The sequence below is a fragment of the Ctenopharyngodon idella genome, chromosome 12 (assembly GCF_019924925.1).
Source record: "Ctenopharyngodon idella isolate HZGC_01 chromosome 12, HZGC01, whole genome shotgun sequence".
Lineage (NCBI taxonomy): Eukaryota > Metazoa > Chordata > Actinopteri > Cypriniformes > Xenocyprididae > Ctenopharyngodon > Ctenopharyngodon idella.
The window spans coordinates 5,888,423-5,912,335 of record NC_067231.1 but is presented as its reverse complement, the minus strand read 5'-3'; the positions used below and the strand labels follow the sequence as shown (position 1 = coordinate 5,912,335).

Sequence of the window (23,913 nt, the reverse complement as noted above, 5' to 3'; positions counted from 1 at the left end):
ACTTGGATATACCTTTCAGCATTGATGGTGCCTTTCCAGATGTGTAAGCTGCCCATGCCACACTCACTCATGCAACCCCATACCATCAGAGATGCAGGCTTCTGAACTGAGCGCTGATAACAACTTGGGTTGTCCTTGTCCTCTTTAGTCCGGATGACATGGCGTCCCAGTTTTCCAAAAAGAACTTCAAATTTTGATTCGTCTGACCACAGAACAGTTTTCCACTTTGCCACAGTCCATTTTAAATGAGCCTTGGCCCAGAGAAAACGCCTGCGCTTCTGGATCATGTTTAGATATGGATTCTTTTTTGACCTATAGAGTTTTAGCCGGCAACTGCGAATGGCACGGTGGATTGTGTTCACCGACAATGTTTTCTGGAAGTATTCCTGAGCCCATGTTGTGATTTCCATTACAGTAGCATTCCTGTATGTGATGCAGTGCCGTCTAAGGGCCCGAAGATCACGAGCATCCAGTATGGTTTTCACGGCCTTGACCCTTACGCAGAGATTGTTCCAGATTCTCTGAATCTTTGGATGATATTATGCACTGTAGATGATGATAACTTCAAACTCTTTGCAATTTTTCTCTGAGAAACTCCTTTCTGATATTGCTTCACTATTTTTCGCCGCAGCATTGGGGGAATTGGTGATCCTCTGCCCATCATGACTTCTGAGAGACACTGCCACTCTGAGAGGCTCTTTTTATACCCAGTCATGTTGCCAATTGACCTAATAAGTTGCAAATTCATCCTCCAGCTGTTCCTTATATGTACATTTAACTTTTCCGGCCTCTTATTGCTACCTGTCCCAACTTTTTTGGAATGTGTAGCTCTCATGAAATCCAAAATGAGCCAATATTTGGCATGACATTTCAAAATGTCTCACTTTCAACATTTGATATGTTATCTATATTCTATTGTGAATAAAATATAAGTTTATGAGATTTGTAAATTATTGCATTCCTTTTTTATTCACAATTTGTACAGTGTCCCAACTTTTTTGGAATCGGGTTTGTATTTTAAAATACACAAAGCTAGACATCAGTCCCAAATGTAATGAGGATCATACCAACAGTAGTGGAACATAAAATGGAAAAGCTTTATTCTTTCATAACACCTTCAACTTATCAAGAACATTCAGCAATACCAAACTTATGGCAATTATACAAATTTATGACCATCATCATAGAACAATACAATGGAGTATATTACAAAATCTGCGCCAAGCTCACAGAAAAGTCAATCCCAAGGCACTGGCCAATTAATGAACATTTGGAAGAATAATACTGGTTGATGTGCTTCACTGCTCTGTACATTTGTGCACTCATGATGTTTGTAACCTCATAACCCAGAGGTTACGCATTTGACTTTGGTCAAAGATACTCAAAAATGTGCTGGCCACATGAAGGCCATGTCAGAATATTAAGACGTCCCTTATTTTTCCCTCTTGGGTAGAGAACAAAACAATTCTACAAATGAATTACAATCGGTCTCTCACTAAAGTAGCATTTGATGCATATAAAAGGCACTAATCTAAGATATAACAAAGTAGCAATTTACGGAAAACAAAGTCTATAAAATTAATTCGCTTTAAAACAAAAACAAGGAACAACCAATAAACCACAAAAGCGTATGTGCTTAAACAGAAACATTTAAACCTAAAATGGCAAAGTGATTCTTTGCATAGTCTGTTGCATTTTATTATTACTAATAATATTTTTAGGCTACACAGAGAGCTATTGTTTCACTCATTTGTCAGTCTCAATTTAAAAAAAACAACAAAAAAAACCATCATAAACTATTACACAAATTGATTGACTGGTTGATTGCTACTGTCTGTAAATTATCAAAGCAAACTACATAAAGTCTATAAACAAACATAATAAGACAATATGCAAAATACAAACTTAAATAGTACCTCTATCACGTGTGAGGTACAAATTCAATGTACTTAAGAGCTAAATGGAAGTACTAAATATATACCGTACATGTAAAGATAAAGCAATGCACTGCGAGATTACTCTGTAAGTGGTACTTCCCAGTAAAACATTTGTACCTTTGAGAGATCGATAGTCTTCGATTACTTTGGAAAAGTTGTCAGTGCAAGACAAAAGGCACTTGGTGGTATCAATCCTTTGGAGTACATCTGGCAACATTCACAGCTTTAGATATAGTCAGAATTGAAAGACGTGCTTTGGAAATATCCGAAGAATACGAGAACACAACGAGCGCGTTGGGATAACGTAACAATGGTGAGAGAAGATAGAAGTAAACAAGCCGCTTTAGACGATGTAGGAAGTCTAGAGCTCAAGAAAAGCAGCACAGACTTTGGTCGCGTGCAGGAGAAAAGCCGTAGATTAAGCCATGGTCAGCTCTGACAAGAATTCCAAGTGCGGTCAGTGAAGACTTGTGGTCTGTGGCGTTCAGGAAGGTGGTTGAAACAGAGCTGGTGTAATTTGCACTTCTGTCAGAGGCTAAAGAGAGACACTATTGAGAGAGCTACTACTGACAGGCCGACTCTAACCTCTAAAACCAACAGCTAAAGGGATAGCTTATCCAAATTAAAATTCTCTGTGACTTCTTTCTTCTGCAGATACACAAAAGAAGATATTTTGTCCATACAATGAAGGTTGTATTGGACCCTATAAAGTGAAACAGTTTGGTTCCAATTTTGAAGTAATTTTTTTGATAGACCTATTGTGAGCTCCAAGGCTGTTAACCAATGGTATATGATTTTGTTGAAGCATCTGTTTGCATTATTGTTCTTTGCTTTTTTTTTTTTTTTTTTTTTTTTAATCCCTATGGCAAAAATGAATCGAAAAATACTTCTGGAACCAACGCTGTGGAAAAAATGAGCGAGAACTAATGCACTCTATTAACTATCATTGTATGGCCAAAAACAGCTGAAACATTCTTTAAAATATCTTCTTTTGTGTTCCATAGAAGAACAAAAATCATACAGGAAATTATGGCACAATTTTCCTTTTTCTGTGTACTATCCCTTTAAGAGTAAACAACTTATAGGTTCAGAAATAATATATATAGACAATGTACAGTGGACCTTAGTTAGGGTAGACGTCATATTTAATTTGACCTGAATGAAAACAAGCCTGTGAGGGATAGACGTACACTATTTGTGTCAAATGCCGTCTACTCTGACTAAGGTCCATCAGTAATAACAACAGGCTGGTGATTTCACTGTGGTGCAGCCTTGTGGGATGAGATAAGATCCCCTTATGGATAATTTGCGCAGAACACTTTGGCTTGATATCCATTTAAGTGCTTTAAGTAAGATCCAAGCACATCTAGTCAGGCGAATCTGTCCATAGACTAAGTATTTAGCATTTTTTAAAGTGCAAAGATTTAGTATGGCGAAGCCTAAGACAAGCATATAAATAAAAGTCTGCCTGCACCATATACAAGGACAGTGCAGGAGCTCCAATGTTCCTTCACAACATTTCCTTCATTGTAACATGAGTACCATATTGCATAATGTACCATACTGCATATAATATTCAACAGTTCTTTGACCCTAAACCTCTGTTCCATGGACATTGTTTATTTGGCACAGTTTCAGAAGGTCCGGGTTTTGGTCCAGTACTTTATGTCAGGTTGGGAATGGGAATTTGTGCAGTTCAGGCCTATGTTGATGCATTGGCATGGGCTCACCAGCGCCCGCTCACACTGGCAATGTCTGTGTGGAACTGTCGTGGCAGTCGACCGCTGGCGCCCCCTTCCAGGAACGAGGAGCGGATGTTGGGCGGCTCAAAGAGCTTCCTTCGGTTCTTGTTCAGCTCTGTCAAAACAAGAAGAGGGCTTAAATATTCATTGTTTACACTGCATACATGCAAGTTAAAGTCCCAATGAAACAGAAGTAGACAGATCTTTTCTTCTGTATTGATGTACATCAACGTTTAAGGGATTATCGAAAAAAAGAAACCAATGTAGGGTAGAGATTTGGTTCGATGCATTGGTTATTGACTGGATATTGAGATGCGGAAGTTGCATTCAAAAGTGGAGGTAGATGAAAGCAAGCTTAAAGGGGCGGGGTTTAAAGGGATAGTTCACCCTCAAGTTGTTCCAAACCTGTATAAATTTCTTTGCTCTGCTGTACACAAAGGAAGATATTTGGAAGAATGTTTGTAATCAAGCAGATCTCGCCCCCCATTGACTACCATTGTAGGAAAAAAAATACTATGGTAGTAAATGGGGGGAGAGATCTGCTTGGTTACAAACATTCTTCCAAATATCTTCCTTTGTGTACAGCAGAACAAAGAAATTTATACAGGTTTGAACAACTTGAGGGTGAGTAAATGATGACAGAATTTTCATTTTTGGGTGAACTATCCCTTTAAGCAGACTAAATGATTGGAGAGTTCCTGCATACGTCCCCAGAGAGAAGTCATTTTTATTGAAAGATCCAGCTATGACATTTTGATTACACATTACAATGTCAAAACATAAAAAAAAGAAAAGAAACATATGCACGGATGAATCATTCACAATAAGATCTATAACAGGCAGAAAATAGACAGCGACAGATTTCCATTTAAAGGGGACCTATTATGCAAAATTCACTTTTGCATGGTGTTTGGACATAAATGTGTGTTGGCAGTGTGTGTACACAACCACCCTATAATGATAAAAATCCAACCACTCCTTTTTTTTTTAATCCCCATAAATCATAAGCAATGTCTCAGAACAAGCCGTTTGCAGGTTAATGGCAATGTGACGTCATATTAGCCACAGGCCCCGCCCACGAATGTTGACAGACACTGCCGTTTTAACATAGAACCGCCCTGAGCGAGTTCACAGCGAGTTGTACACATGTTCGTCATTGCTGCACTGATGAGAATGTCTCCCAAGCGTTTTAGGTGTTCTGTAGCTGGATGGATTAATCCACATAGCTCTCTCAATTTACTCCTGAAACCTGAGCCACTGAAGACATGGATTAATTTAGCTTTCGAAGAAAATGCTCCCTCAACTTTACCGAAATTTGTTTATGTCTGCTCGAATCATTTCACACCGGACTTTGTGAACGAATGTCAATACGAAGGGACAATACAAAACAGAGGCTGTGCTAAAAATATGTTACTCAAGGGTAGATCGGTACAAACTGTTCTTGATCCAGCTTATAGCCTCCAGAGTGATACTAGATACAGCAGTAATGAAGGTGAGAGCACTTTATTACAGTTCATCGGAGTTGATTTACAGATATAAAGTTTACCAGTTTATTTAAGCACCACCCGAAAAGGCATAAGGTCTTTATATATTTGTTTACTGTTAGTTGTAACGAGTGTTTCTGTGTACTTCGCTATGTATGTTGATGATAATGCAAGGGAGAGAGAGAGTTTATGGATAATATTTTAATGCACACTTGCACTGTGTTTTATTAAGCTCTTACAGTGATTTTCTAGAGTGAAAACAGATGCTTCTTATGTTGTGTGAAGTACAATAAATGTTATAAAACTCATCGGTAAACAGGCTTGTACTAATATAGTGGATAAAAACAAGAAGACAATATAAGTTATAATCGTAATTAAACTAAACTATACCTGTTCTATCTCCATGCAGCATATATTCGCAGTTTCTGACATTATAGTGCATCATGACTGAATCCTGACACTGGAGAACGAGCTCTTGAAGCTCCGCCCTCTTAGGCCGAGCGCAGCAGCTCATTTGCATTTAAAGGGCACACACTGAAACGGCGCGTTTTTGGTCACCCTTAAAAAGTGGCAATTTTAACATGCTATAAAAAATTATCTGTGGGGTATTTTGAGCTAAAACTTCACATACACACTCTGGGGACATCAGAGACTTATTTTACATTTTGTAAAAGGGGGCATAATAGGTCCCCTTTAATGCTGACTTCAACATCATGACAGAAACACCAAGGCACTGCCGAAAAACTGAACTTGCAGATAAGACTGTCTAAGACAAGGATGTCATTTTTATATTCATGTTTGGTTCATAGGGTTTTGAAAAATGTTTTAAAAAATTTCAACAAAGGTTTAAATGTAATGACTGTAAAAATGTCATGTGGTGCAACCATTAAATAAAAAATAATCATTATTTTTGTAGGCCAAAACCCCAGAAACGAGTTGGCCATTGTAGCACTTCCGGTTCCTTTGTCCTAAAGTCAATGTATTTTTTGAATGTTTTTTTTGGTTGTATGCCTGAAATAAGGTCTGGTTAACACAAGCTCAAGATATTTTCATGCTTTATATAATTTATCAGTCATACCCCTTGGAAGCTTTTACTTGTCTTGAAAAAGGGGGTTGCTAATAAGTGGCTAAATGGGACTGCATCATCATCACACCGAACAGGAAAACTATCTATTTTTGCACTTAGTTTGTCACATTCTGATGCATTGTCTTAATAAATTGGTCAAAATAAGGTATACTACCTTAAAATGACACCTATGTTGACAGCTCACTAAGTTTTGAGCAGCTCCAAGAGTTCGCGCTATGTTTTTTTTGGGATGACAGATCTTATTTATGTAGGTGGGCTTGACAATGCCAATGTTCCCTTTTTTTGCTGTAGAGGACACAAGCAAAAGAGGACATTTCTCTCACTGGGACCAAACTTGCATCAGCCCAGTAGGATTGTCTTCTGGCATCTGAGGTCAGTCAGAGAAATAAACACAGGCCTGCAGTCATTTCCTGTCCTCCTCGTACCTCTACACTTTGGAATCCCATCTGTACCATAATTTCACTTTTAACAATGAAAGGGCTACCTCAACCTCAGGCATTGTGTTTTATTCTCAAACCACGGGGCTGATAAAACAGGAACAATGTTTTTGTTTTAATAAATATCTTTGCCAGACTGCAGGAAGTCATTATGGTTATCTAGCAGTGGGTGGTCGAAATATATCACAGATGTTCTAGATGTCTAATGGCCAAGCTTGTCACTTCCACTTGCTGTCATGCTAGGATGTGGACAGTCAGTCAACCCTGGCCGGTTATGTAAGTGGAAAGCCAAATCCAATTTCATCTCTGACACCTCAATAAATCATAACCGTAATCCCAAAACCCTGCAGCTGTCCAAATTACTCAAAGCTATTAAAAAGGAAAATCTTGCTTGGCATGTTGTGTCCATCAGATATTACGGTTAATGTTCTTCTGGTTAGTACCAAGTTGATACTAAACTTTCGGTAACACTTAATTTTAAGGTGACGCAGTTACAGAAGTTACATGTACTTACTATAGTGATAACAGTAAAGTATGCATATCTACAAGCAACTAACACTAAACCAAACCTTTACCCTATAGTAATTACATGTAGTTAATGACTATTACCAAAGTCCCTTTAAGGCAAGTCATTTCACTCGGTGGCCATATTTGAAACGCCTCTCAGAGCAGCTATATCCATCTTTATATATTTAAAGTCTTTGCTATTACTCAGTACTTTTGTGTAATTACACTGTAACAACGTCACCTTAAAATAAAATAATTTTTTAATTTTTAAAATAATTTTGCACCTCAGGGATCTCTGACTAAGGCGGCTGCTTTTCAACAATCAAATGAGCATTTGTGTGGTTTTTCTGTGCTTATAGTAATGTCGCTGTGCACATAAACATTCAATTGAACTTCTTGGTATTAAAGTGTAAATTTGCTGATTTTCAACCCGCTTTGTAATGTTACAATGTCGGTAGTATATGTAAATGAACAATGGTTACTCTTTTTTTTGTGTTACCTGGACCGAGAAATTCAGGTTTATTTGTCAGCAAAAGTCTTTGACAGCTTTTGACAGCTCCAGGACTTTTGTGAAAACTAGATTATGCTTCTGTATTTTTGTATCCCCGACCATGGACTGTTGGATTGACAGAGGGTTAACAAAACAGTTATTGTAAGAGTATGTTTATCACTGAAAATTGTATTGCACTATGTCTACTCTATAAACAGCATTATAGAGCATATGGTAAAAATGGAACACTATGGCAACAGCGTTCTTACCTGTACATGACAGCGTTTTGTGTGGAGTTCCTCAGGGTTCTATCCTGGGACCAATTTTGTTTTTCCTTTATATGCTTCCCCTAGGTTCTATTTTTGAGAAATTTGAGATTCACTATTATCTGAATGTGGATGATTCTCAAATGTATTTATTTATACTGAAACATGGGCATAAATGTGCCATTCAGTCCCTGCGTAAATGTTTGACAGAGGTTAAGTGCCGGTTGGCGAATAACTTTCTCCAACTGAATGAGGATAAGACAGAGATGATTTTATTTGATAATAAGGGGTGTGTAGAGGATGTTTATGACTGCATGGGGTTGTTTCCTGGGAAAAACTGTCTAGCGTGAGAAACCTTGGTGTCATTTTTGACTCTGAGCTTAAATTTGACCGGCAAATCAATGCTGTTGTTAAGAATATTTTTTTTCCATCTTAGATTAATTAAATCTAAATTGAAGTCCATCCTCTCTTTTGAAGGTTGTTCACGCCTTTGTGTCATCCCGCTTGGATTACTGTAATGTGTTGTGTCTGGATGTGAGTCAGGCCTCTCTCTCGTTTGCAGCTTGATCAACTGCATTGGTTACCCATATGATACAGAATTCATTACAAAGTGTTGTTGTATGTTTTTAAGGCTCTGCATGTGGTGTTGAAAGTGCTCTATAAATAAAGTAGAGTTGAGTTGAGAGTTTGCTTCAGAAAACTGGAAACTGAAAGTAACTCACTCTCGCTAAACGTTTAACTCTTTTAAATTTTTGCACCCAGGAACAATACAAGTTGACATCATTATGACTGAAAGTTTGCCAAGAAGTATTTCCCACTAAAGCAAGTGCTATTTGACTCTGATAAGCATATTCAAAGCAGACTGGTGGGAGTGGCCTCGGTAAGTAATGCCCAGTGCATTATGGGTGTTAAAGTTTTCTTATTTGGCAAAAGGGAAGTTTTTCTGTTTTCTCTATAGTCAGGTAGCACCGATTTCATTTTTTTTCACCTTTCTACTGAATAGGCATTTCATTTTTGCTGTGGAATCAAGAAATATATAGAGAACCTGAAAGGTTACTGGTAATAGTATTGTGACAACTGACCTGAGATGGCCAACAGCATTTTCCTGCGGGCTCCGAATGTAGTGATGCCAAGCTCTTTCAGGTCTTGATCGGTCAGCGTGAGGAATGTCTGAAGGTCAATCTGATAAAAAGACAGAAATTGTATTTTTGGTTTGGACTTTCAGAAAAAAATGAGTGAAAATTAGTGTGGTCAGAAAGACAGAATCAAACCTGCATCTGAGAGTGCATGTGCACTGACCACTGTACTCTTTCTCTAACATTATAATCATATGTTTACAAGATAAAAGCCAGAACCATACTTTGGACTCCACAGTGTTATCTCTGGCATCTTGAAATACAGGGAATCACAGAACTACCTTCTGGCTTTTCTAAGGCTTTCAGTTCTGTGCTGGAAGTTGCGTCATTTTAACCGTAGGCCAGTTTCAGACAGTATATGCAAATGACAGAGCTGTCACACTGACAGTGTTTCTGCCGTGTAACAAAGCTGTGGCTCTACACAAAACAAAGTCATTTCTGGGTTATTACATTGAGTTTTTCTTTTAATAAAAGCCATAAATTATAAAATTGGAGTTCGTCATTTATAAATATTACAAACCTGACTCACAAATTCTAATATGAGATAGAACATTTACATCCAAATTGTTCAGATTCATTACGTGTGGAACTTGCATTAAACCTGGCGGATGTGTTTATTCAAAAAATGAGTTAGCTGTTCACTCCAGTATTTCATATCGCTTCATAAAAGACTGCCAAAGACTGTGTTGATAAATAGGTTTAAAGTGCCTTCTAAAGCTAAAATAGACTAAGCGCTGAAAGACATAAGACACCTCCCGGTGACAGAAATCATCTAAAACTCATTTATGTGCTCTCATATCAAACAGCAACATTAATAGAGAAGATATCGACAGCCCCGTCTGTACCTCCTGCTGTTGGAAGACGTCTGTATACTTCCCGAGGCCAAGTTTACTGAAGAGCTCAGGCAGATCAGATCCTTTGAAAGATGTGTTGAGATTACAGCCGTTAGTTCCCGTCACTGACGAGATGCAGTCCATGTAGTTGCTGCTGCTTAGGTAGTGCTCTATTCCAAAATACATAAAATATAGTTACCAGTGTTTACCAGGTTACCAAACTGTACACCTAAAGGGTTAGTTCACCCAAAATTAAATTTCTGTCATTAATTACTCACCCTCATGTCGTTCCAAACCCGTAAGACCTTTGTTCATCTTCGGAACACAAATTAAGTTCTTTTTGATGAAATCCGAGAGGTTTATGTTATCCCCCATAGAAAGCAACGTAATTACCACATTCAAGTTCCAGAAAAGTAGTAAAGACATCGTTAAAATAGTCAACGTGACTATAGTGGTTCAACCTTAATGTTATGAAGTGACGAGAATACTTTTGCACGAAAAAAACAAAACAAAAATAACGACTTCATTAAACAATTTCTTCTGTCGTCTCCTACGCTGTTTATGTTGTATAGACAGTGCAGGCTTCTGGGTTCTATGTCAGAATGCTGGCTCAGTATTGGCCTACGCTGTTCACATGAGCAGCATGACGCATACGTGTGATTCGGATGCAGGAGCCGGCCAATACTGAGTCGGTGTTCTGACGTAGAACCCGGAAGCCCGCACTATCTATACAACATAAACAGCGTAGGACCATGGACCTACTTTTCTGGACCTTGAATGTGGTAATTACATTGCTTTCTATAAGGGATAAAAAAACATTTCATCAAAGATATCTTAATTTGTGTTCCGAAGATAAACAAAGGTCTTACGGGTTTGGAACAAAATGAGGGTAAATATTAATGACAGAAATTTCATTTTTGGGTGAACCCTTTAAACTAATGAGCTGGCTACCAAAATAGTATTTTAGGGCTTGTTTTGGCCAAACTGCATTCACACCCTTGTGAAAAAGAAGTGCGCTCAATTTTATTTAATGTGCACTTGAAGTGTGCTTCAAAGTAAACATTCAAAGTAAATACTGTTACATTCAAAGTAAATACATTTTAAATGCACTAAATTACAAATATATTTATATACCAAACATAGAAGTTTCAGTAGAAATTACATTAATTTACATTTTAGTTTACCATAAATGTTTGTCAGTACATTCAACAGTACACTTTAACCATATTTAAAAGACACTAGAATTATGAAGTTATATATAAATACAGTGGGTACAGAAAGTATTCAGACCCCCTTAAATTTTTCACTCTTTGTTATATTGCAGCCATTTGCTAAAATCATTTAAGTTCATTTTTTTTCCTCATTAATGTACACACAGCACCCCATATTGACAGAAAAACACAGAATTGTTGACATTTTTGCAGATTTATTAAAAAAGAAAAACTGAAATATCACATGGTCCTAAGTATTCAGACCCTTTGCTGTGACACTCATATATTTAACTCAGGTGCTGTCCATTTCTTCTGATCATCCTTGAGATGGTTCTACACCTTCATTTGAGTCCAGCTGTGTTTGATTATACTGATTGGACTTGATTAGGAAAGCCACACACCTGTCTATATAAGACCTTACAGCTCACAGTGCATGTCAGAGCAAATGAGAATCATGAGGTCAAAGGAACTGCCTGAAGAGCTCAGAGACAGAATTGTGGCAAGGCACAGATCTGGCCAAGGTTACAAAAAAAATTCTGCTGCACTTAAGGTTCCTAAGAGCACAGTGGCCTCCATAATCCTTAAATGGAAGATGTTTGGGATGACCAGAACCCTTCCTAGAGCTGGCGGTCCGGCCAAACTGAGCTATCGGGGGAGAAGAGCCTTGGTGAGAGAGGTAAAGAAGAACCCAAAGATCACTGTGGCTGAGCTCCAGAGATGCAGTCGGGAGATGGGAGAAAGTTGTAGAAAGTCAACCATCACTGCAGCCCTCCACCAGTCGGGGCTTTATGGCAGAGTAGCCCGACGGAAGCCTCTCCTCAATGCAAGACACATGAAAGCCCGCATGGAGTTTGCTAAAGATGGTGAGAAATAAGATTCTGTGGTCTGATGAGACCAAGATAGAACTTTTTGGCCTTAATTCTAAGCGGTATGTGTGGAGAAAACCAGGCACCTGTCCAATACAGTCCCAACAGTGAAGCATGGTGGTGGCAGCATCATGCTGTGGGGTTTTTTTTTTAGCTGCAGGGACAGGACGACTGGTTGCAATCGAGGGAAAGATGAATGTGGCCAAGTACAGGGATATCCTGGACGAAAACCTTCTCCAGAGTGCTCAGGACCTCAGACTGGGCCGAAGGTTTACCTTCCAACAAGACAATGACCCTAAGCACACAGCTAAAATAACGAAGGAGTGGCTTCACAACAACTCCGTGACTGTTCTTGAATGGCCCAGCCAGAGCCCTGACTTAAACCCAATTGAGCATCTCTGGAGAGACCTAAAAATGGCTGTCCACCAACGTTTACCATCCAACCTGACAGAACTGGAGAGGATCTGCAAGGAGGAATGGCAGAGGATCCCCAAATCCAGGTGTGAAAAACTTGTTGCATCTTTCCCAAAAAGACTCATGGCTGTATTAGATCAAAAGGGTGCTTCTACTAAATACTGAGCAAAGGGTCTGAATACTTAGGACCATGTGATATTTCAGTTTTTCTTTTTTAATAAATCTGCAAAAATGTCAACAATTCTGTGTTTTTCTGTCAATATGGGGTGCTGCGTGTACATTAATGAGGAAAAAAAATGAACTTAAATGATTTTAGCAAATGGCTGCAATATAACAAAAGAGTGAAAAATTTAAGGGGGTCTGAATACTTTCCGTACCCACTGTATGTACAGTCCTACTTAAAGGCACAATATGAACGATTTTTAGATTAAAATATCCAAAAAACACTAGAACAGTGTTATATATTTTGTTAACTTGTGCACTTACATTAACGTTTCCAACAATGTTTAAATCCAGAGAAATCAGCAATTTTAACCAGGACACGGACGTGTCATTTCGGCGCCTGTCAATGACGTCATATCTGCGTTACCCTCGATTTCCAGTTTTACTTTCGTAGAAACCATGGAAACACCATGTTTTTTATTAGACAGGTGAGCAACTGTTTGGATACATTTATCAACAGAAAACTAATCACTGTTATATAGCTCAACACGGTTAGTCTTATTGTTCGAATCGCTTGTTTTCTTGATTTACCATGAGTACCATGTTTTTACCATGCCTCAGAGACAACACTATTTTGTCAAGTGGCTAACATAGCATAATCAGAGAGAGTGTTTTCCATCATACAATATATTTTAAAATTAACTGCATGTCATTTAGCAACACAAGCCATCCAGTTTTTATTAATATGACATTCTTATATCTAGATTAGAAGTGCAACAAGTCTCTCATAGCAGTGTTATTTTCGTAATTGCAATGGTCAGCCATAAGTATTTGAAAACATATGCCTTTTATTTTGTCACATTATTACAGTCACGTTGACTGAAGAACACACCTGTTTTGTTCTGCTTCCTTTTGGGGCTGATGGGAGAGGGGAAATCACTGTGTGTCGGGAGCCCGCTCCCATTTCTTTCCCTCCAATTATCCGAGTCACTGCCACTCGCCATGCCCTCTCTACTGTTGGAGCGGGACAAGGCTAGAGGCGACCCCTTATAAAAATACATATCATATCATTGATCATGTTTAATCCACTAAAATCCTGCAGTGATGCATCATTAGAAAATAATAATAACAAGTATTGCCAGAGCTAATAGACATCAGTGAGAATGCACCGGATGAACTACAATCAGCATAGAGCAATTCATAGGAGACATATGCTTATCCCATCTGCTGGAGAGGTTGAGTTTACCTCATATGTAGTTGACATGGTAGGTTTATAAGACACATGGTTCGCCCTGCGCAACTCCTTAATAGTTTCCGCAGGCATAGACTTTGAGAAGCCCAGACCGCTCCATGTGTTAGTGGGGGTACGGACCTCCGTCACCACTGGCTTCTTTAACATGGCTGAAAAGAGAAACACAGAAGAAGATGCATTTAAACAACTTGATAGATGTCAAGTGAAGGTCACATCACACTTCATTCAGAATTAAGCATGTGATTATCATGAAGAATTAGGCCTATGTCATATTTCAGCCCTAAATAGAAAAAAATAAAACAAAAAAAGACATTATAATTTACAACATATATTTATTTTATAGTCCATTTTTATAGTTAAATAGTTAACAATAACAATAAAAAAAAAAAAAAATTATATATATATATATATAAAGCAAAAAACTGAATATAAATATTTATTAGATTATTTTATTTTTCAATATACGTCTTTATTTAATTACTTTTAACATACTTTTTTGTATACAATAAATGTTTTTTATTTTTTTCTGTATACAATAAAGAGAATGATGGGGAGAAATTGTGAGGCAACTGTCATGACAATTTCACAACACAAAAAATATAAAAAAAAGCTTAATTTTTTTCATTTTATATATATATATATATATATATATATATATATATATATATATTAAAATTTCTGCTGCACTTAAGGTTCCTAAGAGCACAGTGGCCTCCATAATTCTTAAATGGAAAACGTTTGGAACGACCAGAACCCTTCCTAGAGCTGGCCGTCCGGCCAAACTGAGCTATCGGGGGAGAAGAGCCTTGGTGAGAGAGGTAAAGAAGAACCCAAAGATCACTGTGGCTGAGCTCCAGAGATGCAGTCGGGAGATGGGAGAAAGTTGTAGAGAGTCAACCATCACTGCAGCCCTCCACCAGTCGGGGCTTTATGGCAGAGTGGCCCGACGGAAGCCTCTCCTCAGTGCAAGACACGTGAAAGCCCGCATGGAGGACTCCAAGATGGTGAGAAATAAGATTCTCTGGTCTGATGAGACCAAGATAGAACTTTTTGGCTTTAATTCTAAGCGGTATGTGTGGAGAAAACCAGTCACTGCTCATCACCTGTCCAATACAGTCCCAACAGTGAAGCATGGTGGTGGCAGCATCTTGCTGTGGGGGTGTTTTTCAGCTGCAGGGACAGGACGACTGGTTGCAATCGAGGGAAAGATGAATGTGGCCAAGTACAGGGATATCCTGGACGAAAACCTTCTCCAGAGTGCTCAGGACCTCAGACTGGGCCGAAGGTTTACCTTCCAGCAAGACAATGACCCTAAGCACACAGCTAAAATAACGAAGGAGTGGCTTCACAACAACTCCGTGACTGTTCTTGAATGGCCCAGCCAGAGCCCTGACTTAAACCCAATTGAGCATCTCTGGAGAGACCTAAAAATGGCTGTCCACCAATGTTTACCATCCAACCTGACAGAACTGGAGAGGATCTGCAAGGAGGAATGGCAGAGGATCCCCAAATCCAGGTGTGAAAAACTTGTTGCATCTTTCCCAAAAAGACTCATGGCTGTATTAGATCAAAAGGGTACTTCTACTAAATACTGAGCAAAGGGTCTGAATACTTAGGACCATGTGATATTTCAGTTTTTCTTTTTTAATAAATCTGCAAAAATGTCAACAATTCTGTGTTTGTCTGTCAATATGGGGTGCTGTGTGTACATTAATGAGGAAAAAAATGAACTTAAATGATTTTAGCAAATGGCTGCAATATAACAAAGAGTGAAAAATTTAAGGGGGTCTGAATACTTTCCGTACCCACTGTATATATATATACACACACACATATACATTATATTATATATATATATATATATATATATATATATATACACACACACACATACAGTAGTCAACATTGAAGTTTTGATCCAAATTTGACTTCAAATGTTGACTACTATATATATATATATATATATATATATATATATATATTCTCTCTTAATTTTATGGTGAAACATTACCAAGAAATGTTATTGACGTTTTTTGTGAGAAATTATAATTAGTTGATCAAGAATGTAATGCCAAATTCCCTAATATTGTGTTAAATCGGCCAAAACCCAGAGTTTTACAATAAAACTGCCACATTTCAAAACAGTTCCAACATAAATCATTAACAAAGAACTGTTTACAGTATGAGGGAAATAAGAGCGTTAACACTGGGTACATTCCACAATTTCAGGCCAAGAGTTTACAGTATGAATGCTGGACACATGAACGTGAGGTGTGGAGAAGCTTTATGAGGCTGAGTATATTTACCGTAAATGTGAAACAGGACTTTAATGACACCCTACTCATTGCCAGACATTCAACATATGAAGACACTGTAGTCTTGCTTTGTTCATTGCTGGCACACTAGACTAAACATAACCAGTTTCCAATTCCCCAAACCGCCTACCAGCAGAATTGTTTTTAACAATATAGATGGGTGGGAGACACTCTTAAAGGTTCGGTATATAGCTTTAACTGCGTTTTGATTGGTCAGTCACATACCTTTGGTCGCCAATAACTTCTTTTGCTCGTAGTCGAACGCCTGTAGAGGTGAACAGAGAGAAAGCAAAGAATGTTTAGGCTGTTGGAAAGGATTTAAGAGTTATGTCCCTCATTTCTCCTGTCAGCTTGGTTTATGGAATGAGAAAGGCAAATGGTAAACATTGCCTCATTCTGTCAAAACCATTTAACAGACTGTGGCGAACAAAATAGTGTTGACTTTGTCGTTTCAGAAACACTGCATTGTCTTGAGAGGCAGGGCATGAGATCACGATACAGACGCACATATACTACCAGTCAAAATTTTGGCATAATTACAATTTTTTAATGTCTCTTATCCTCTCCAAGGCTGCATTTATTAGATAAAAAATATAGTTGAAACATCAATATTGTGAAATATTATTACAATTTAAAAGAACTGTTTTCTATGGAAGCTTGTTTCCGCCACTAAATAAATAAATAAAAAAGATAATTGTGACTTTTTATCTTACAATTGCATGTTATAAAGTCAGAATTGCGTGTTTTACTTTTTTCTCGTGATTGCGAGTTTTTAATCACACAATTCTGACTTCACATATCACAATTCTGACTTTTTTCTCAGAATTGCAAGATAAAGTTAGAATTGCATGATATAAACTCGCAATTGCGTCTTTTTTTGTCAGAATTGTTTATATCTCACAATTCTGACTTTTTTCTCAGAATTGTGTTTATATCTTGCAATTTTGACTTTATAACTCGCAATTGCATGTTATAAAGTCAGAATTGTGAGATATATACTTGTAATTCTGAGAAAAAACGTCAATCTTTTTTCCCTCACAACTGCACATTATAACACGCAATTGCGAGTTTATATCTTACAGTTCTGACTTTATAACTCGCAATTCTGACTTTATATCTCACAATTGTGATATTATATCTCGCAATTATGAGAAAAAAGTCTGAATTGATAGATATATACTCGCAATTGAAAAAAAAAAAAAAAAAAAAAAAGACAGAATTGTGAGATAAAAAGTTGCAATTACCTTTTTTGATTTTTTATTTCATGGCAGAAACAAGCTTCCATAGTTTTATTTTTAAATACATTTTAAAATGTAATTGATTCCTGTGATGGCAAAGCTATTTTCAGCATCATTGCTACAGTCTTCAGTGTCACATGATCCTTCAGAAATCATTCTAATATGCTAATTTGGAGATCAACATTTTTTTTTTTTGTGGAAACAGTCATACACTACCATACAAAAGAAATTCATATTTAATTCATCAAGGATGCATTAAATTGATCAAAAATGACATCAATTTGAAGTGTATAATGTTACAAAAGATTTATATTTCAAATAAATGCTGTTCTTTTGAACTTTCTATTCATCAAATAGTCCTGAAAAAATGTATCACGGTTTCCACAAAGATATTAAGCAGCAAACAACACTGATAATAATAAGAAGCATCATTAATAATTGAGCACCAATAATCCCTGATAATAACTGAGCAGCAAATCATTTTGCTGATTTCTCAAGGATCATGTGACACTGAAGACTGGATTAATGATGCTGAAAATTCAGCTTTGATCACAGGAATAAATTACATTTTAAAATAGATTAAATTAGAAAACAGTTCTTTTAAATTGCAATAATATTTCACAATATTACTGTTTTTTACAGTATTTTTGATCCAATAAATACAGCCGGTGAGCATAAGAGACTTTTTGCAAAAAACATTAAGAAATATTAATTATTCCAAACTTTTGACCTGTAGTGTAGCTATTATTTCCATGAGGGGTGTTGGCCTGAAATGCTGAAAGTTAAATGTGATATTCATGGCTGCTCGATTAATACGATAATTGTTTTTTAAACTAAGGGAAGCACTTTGACTCTTCTAATGAGATTCCAAGTGACATTAAGAGTGCATCACCTGCATACTGGAGAAGGAGGACTGGGGAGGGAGGCGGATTCTGTCCGAGTTCTGCTGAGCGGCCCGTTCGGCTGCTCTCTCGCTGCCTGGAGCGCGTTTATCAGCCACCGGACTCTCCGAGGCGCTGGAGTCAGAGTCTGACAACAGACACTCTGAACTAGATAGGTAAAAGAATAGGTGTAAACATATTGCATGAGCATCTACCTCTAACATTGACTAGTGATTGACTGTTGAGTGATTGTGTTTGTTCAGATGTGTGTTCGTACTGTAGGAGGGAGTTCTTGGTGCCCTGTAGCAGCTCCAGGGCTTGCCTCTTTCCTGACGATGTCTTACAGGATGCCAACATCTGCTTCAGTTCATTGCTGTTTCCCGAGTGAGAAGGGCTTCGAGGCATGCCCACTTCCACGAACGTATCCGAGCCTGAAACACACACACACACGAAAAGGTGTTTTTCTTTCCTCAAGCCCCCATATTGAACATTTTAGCTGAGTAGTTTGAGATTGTATTCCTGCAGCACTCAGCATCAGAGAATCTAACATGGCATTTTCCATCACTTCTTCTAAGGAATAACGAGATTGAATTGACTTCGCCTCATCTCAAAGCAAATCACACAGGCTAAATGGATGTAGGGCCAACTCAAACATCTTTAACAATGCCAGAGCACGAAAAACCTTGGCCTTGTATTTCCATAAATGCCCCGTTCATAGAGCAGGAAGGAATGGTATTACCATTTGGAACTGAGTTTATATTTATCTATAATTAGACTGACCAAAGTCAACAAATTCTTGCTTTCAATCAAGAGAAGGTCAAGGAGTTCTTTCAAGTGTTAATCAAATGGTTGACATAATTCAGCAGTGAATGTCACTGGTTGCATTAGGCTCGAATAAAGGTGAGTATAATATATCTTTCAATTAATGTAGCCTTGGAAAGTGGCATGCATGAAGTATTGATTCACATGGCATACACTGCAATACAAATAAAGCTTGCTGGCATTTACCAGATAAAATTACTCAATTCTGTCAGGAATCACTCTTGTAGAATATGCCATCACACTTAATTGACATTAAGAATGAGTGTGTGTGTTTGTGTGTGTGTGTGTGTGTGTATACAGTGTATATATATATATATATATATATATATATACTGTATACACACAAACACACATTACACCATTTGGGTTCAGTAAGATTTTTTATGTTTTTGAAAGAAGTCTCTTATGCTCACCACAGCTGCGTTTATTTGATAAAAAAATACAGTAAAAAAATGTAATATTGTGAAATATTATTACAATTTAAAAGAACTGTTTTCTATTTTAACATATTTCAAAATGTAATTCATTCCTGTGATGGCAAAGCTGAGTTTTCAGCAGCCATTACTCCAGTTTTTAATGTCACATGATCCTTCAGAAATCATTCTGCTGATTTGGTGCTCAGATAATATTTATTATTATGATCAACGTTGAAAACAGTTGTGCTGCTTAATATTTTTTTTGTGGAAACCATGATACTTTCAGGATTCTTTGAGAAATAGAAAGTTCAAAAGAACATCATTTATTTGAAATAGAAATCTTTAGTATCAAAATAAATGTTTTCACTTTCACTACTGATCAATTTAAAGCGTCCATGCTGAATAAAAGAAAAACAATTACTCTGAGAATCAGTTGATAATATTAATATTTCAAAGTTTAAGATAACAGTTTTATCTTACATAAAGCTTAAAATAGATCATACAAAACATAAATAATTATATAAAAATTCTATATAAAATTATAAAAAATATTAAAATATTTAAAATATATATATTTTTAGTACATTATTAATTATAAAATCAATTCATAAATTATTTATAATATAAAATATTAAATTATATCAATAATTTATGGATATTTTTACAAGTCAAGTAAGTGATTTTTTGCAGTGGAAATGCATCTTGTAATGAGGAGCTGTGGGTAATGCAGACCTTGGTCTTGGCTGGACTTGCTGGACAGCGGTTCAGAAGGACAGTGAGGGCTGGCTTCCTGCACTGAGTCACCATGAGCTGCGGTCAGAACTTTGTCTGTGAGAGACGCTGCAGACATTCTGCTGTACATGGTGCTGGGCTGCTACACAACACATGCACACAATATTCTGGTCAAGAGGAAGTCCAAGATGACAAACTATGAGAGATATTCAAGACAGCTTTTTAGCACAACTATATATAATCTCATGACAGTGAAAGAAGGTGTGCTCACTTTACTACTGAGGGGGGACACAGCTTTACTGCAGTCTGATACCCCGTTGATTTGTGCGTCAATGGGGGCGAGACCAGGAGGAGGGGATGGAGTGTTCTGTGTGTAGCCTGGTACTCCTGACAGCAAGATGCTAGTTAGAGTGGCCTGGGTGGCTGGGTGAATCATCAAGGGCGATGAGAATCCTAAGAAAAATAATTAGCCAGCTTTTTTAGTATTGTATAGTAAAAGTCCAACATTACAAATAAAATAAAATATAATAAAATAAAATAAAATATACAAAAGGACTTGGTTATAAAAACAACAATGTGAATGTGAAGTAGAATGAGACCCTAGAGAAATATTACTATTGTACAGTAAAATTCCAACATTTAATATAAAAAATTAAATATAAAATAAAATAATAAACAAATGGACTTGGTTCTAAAAACCAACAATATGACTGTAAGGTACAATGTGAATGCAAAGTTCGATTTATTTCAAAGAGAACTGACGTGTGAACATATAAGATTATGAATGCATATTGAGTGTGATTGTTTGTGGAGGAAGTCTGTCAGTCATCTCTTTACCTGGTGTGCTGGCTGGACTGGCCAGAGAGTTGGACCAGAGAGTGGGGCTGGGCGTTCCAGAAGTGGGTGTATGTAATGGGCTGATGGAGCTGTTGAGAGCGTTGAGAAGGGAGTTGGTGGAATGTCCTGTCATGGAGGCTGTTGTAGGTCCCAGAAGACCTGCAGGTCAGAGACAATAAGCCATACACACACTGTCAACATAAGACATATGATAAACACAAATGAAGGCACTTCCTGCGCAAGCAGTACACCTCCTGCAGCTCATCAGCTAATACAGTGTTAATTTCGACAACAAAAAGTCGGCATGAAACATAAGTTGCGAAAGACTTTTCTTCCCTACTGTGATGTATATCCATGTGAAATGGCTTCTTGATCAAGAAAAAAACTTGATTTTGTCCATTAGGAATTGATTGGATCATTGTTGTTCGGTATTGATGCGATCTCATCGAGTAAGCGTTGGAAAACACGGTCATGTAACACAACAACTTTAGGACCATGCAGAAGGCTAAGCCCAATGGTTGCTTAGAATACCCCCCTCACTTTTTGTATTGTTTCCACAGTCCTGTATTTCAGACTTTTGAATACTGTAATGTATACTCCAGTTTTAATACACAAAAAATAGATTCATGAAAATTGAAGTCAAGCTGATTAGTAGATTAAAATAAATACTTTTATAGTCACCATGACATAAATTCACTGTTGTCTTACCCAAGCTGGTGAGGCCGAGGCCGGCAGAGGCCAAGATGTCGAGCCCCACGGGGCAGCTGAGAGCTGGAGGTGGGGGAGGGATGGACGGAGGACTGCCGCCATTACTGCTGGTGATGCAGCTGGTGTTGGTGGGGACTGATACGCCGCTGCTCTCCAAACCCAGCAGATAGCGTCTGGCCTCATACATGTTCAGAGCGTTCCTCTCCACACTCTTCACTATAACTGACTGACAGCCCACAGAAAAAGAGATTTAGAGTTAGAATCATCTCCCTTCCACTAGTGGGCGCTATATTTGATTATTACAGTGTTTGTTTGGCGTCTTTTAAAAAAAAAAAAATCAACAACAGCAGAATCCAGCAGAACAAGACAATAAGTTCTCATGAAGACAGCAAAGGCTCCGATATACTCATGACCTCAACGGTTCCACATCAAAGAAGGTGGAGCCTCAGCGCACACCTATCTATTACATAGTCGCCATAGACCAATGGTAGTTCGAAGGTGGAGTGAACTTTTCCTGAAAGTTCGCTTTGGCCAGGGGTGTCCAATCCTGCTCCTGGAGGGCCACTGTCCTGCAGAGATTAGCTCCAACCCCAATTAAACACACCTGAACCAGCTAATCAAGGTCTTACTAGGTATACTAGAAACTTCCAGGCAGGTGTGTTGAGGCAAGTTGGATTTAAACTCTGAAGAAGTGGTTCCCAACCCTGCCGTTCACACAGAACACGTTTCCTTAACTACACATTTTGTCAAAATTTAGTTATGACTGGAATCTGATCTCTTAGGCCCTGTTTCCACCTGGTATATAGATGCGTTTTGGTTGATCGGATCACAAGTGGACGAGGGAGACACATTCCCATTTCCACCTGTTATTTTAATCTGTCTCTTTTGTCCACTTTTAACCACTTCTGCCCTGATTTCTTTGAGGGGAGGGTCTATGGGCAGGTAAATGTATGGGTTTTTTCAGATCTTTTGATCTAATGGACAAAATAAGCTTGCACAATTTACATATGAACTCGCCCGGAGATGACTGAAAAACATACAGAGAGCAGCAGCTTTCATTTCTGCTCTGATAGCCGCAATACCACGCTGAACGCTGTGAAAATGGTGAGAGACATTATGCTTGGTAAGTTTTTTGTCTTCAAACAAAACTTGGGTCTTCAGCTGACAAAGTTTAAAGTCCTCTCTGGCTAGCGCGCTTCCCATAATGGTTATGAGTTAGGTCAGTAGGCAGAGAGTAGGTAGACTTTAGTGGCTGTTCGAATACATTCGACCACATGAGTGTTTCCACTACGAAAGCAATCTGGTTGAATGCATTTTCGACTACCTCTGGAAGTGGTTGAAAGTGGACAAGCTCGAAACGTTTTACACTCCATTTGCACCTGTATTTAGCATTGTCCACTTGTGATCCGATAGACCAAAACACATCTTAATACCAGGTGGAAACAGGGCCTTAGACTATGATCTGATTTTGTGATTGATATCAATTTAGTCCAAAATTTCAAAGGCTGTTTTTTCTCAGTTCTAGTGTTGGTGTATAATCACTGCCTTTTGTCTTTGTAGTGCAGAATGTCATAATTATGAGTATAAAGTGCTTGATGTTTCTTTTTCAAATATTTTTTTTTGCCTTAAGGTCCACTTATTGCGGATGTTATAGGATCTGTAGAGCGGCAGGTGCTGCACACAGCAAGAAACAACACAAGGTTTGATGAACTTTCCTACATTTTACTCTAATCATTAAGTTGTTCTTTTGTTTGAAATAAATCAAAATCCAAAGAATTCAGAACAGTTTCAAAAGATGTTTTTTTTTTGCTGGGGAGGAAGTTTTGATTTCTGAAATGTACAGTATGTTTTCACTGTATGTCAAACTCTTTTATTTCAAAAGATCAATGTTATTTTTATTTCTAATGATCCATTTACATCATGAAGAACTGCCTATTAGTGGTGAACTCTTTGAACTGAAATTAATCTAAGGTTTCTTGGTATGTATTGAAATTCTGCATGTCCGCATTTTTTCCCCCCTGAATTGGTATAGAACAGTATATACTTCCTTCCTAATATATGTGCTGTATATACTAGTCAAGGCTACTACTGTAGCGAACTATTAGCAGAGTGAAAGAAGAGAAGCTGGAGGTATCAAAAC

General features: G+C 37.7%; 1 protein-coding gene across 2 annotated transcripts in view; it reads right to left on the bottom strand.

Moving 5' to 3' along the window:
* Positions 1-1,076: 1,076 nt before the first annotated feature.
* bicc1b (BicC family RNA binding protein 1b) overlaps positions 1,077-23,913 on the bottom strand; it is a 104,585-nt gene continuing 81,748 nt past the window's right edge. Inside the window, exons 10-21 of one of the 2 annotated variants that reach the window (XM_051914062.1) lie at positions 21,774-21,999; positions 21,066-21,224; positions 20,500-20,681; positions 20,229-20,370; positions 18,536-18,689; positions 18,270-18,426; positions 16,365-16,404; positions 13,819-13,973; positions 13,465-13,618; positions 9,932-10,089; positions 9,033-9,132; positions 1,077-3,794 (exon numbers count right to left, since the gene is read on the bottom strand). In XM_051914062.1, the coding sequence (XP_051770022.1) occupies positions 3,664-3,794; positions 9,033-9,132; positions 9,932-10,089; positions 13,465-13,618; positions 13,819-13,973; positions 16,365-16,404; positions 18,270-18,426; positions 18,536-18,689; positions 20,229-20,370; positions 20,500-20,681; positions 21,066-21,224; positions 21,774-21,999 (1,758 nt within the window). In that variant the 3' untranslated portion in view covers positions 1,077-3,663. The remainder of the gene's footprint in view (positions 3,795-9,032; positions 9,133-9,931; positions 10,090-13,464; positions 13,619-13,818; positions 13,974-16,364; positions 16,405-18,269; positions 18,427-18,535; positions 18,690-20,228; positions 20,371-20,499; positions 20,682-21,065; positions 21,225-21,773; positions 22,000-23,913) is intronic. The other variant, XM_051914063.1, reaches the window with a different exon arrangement.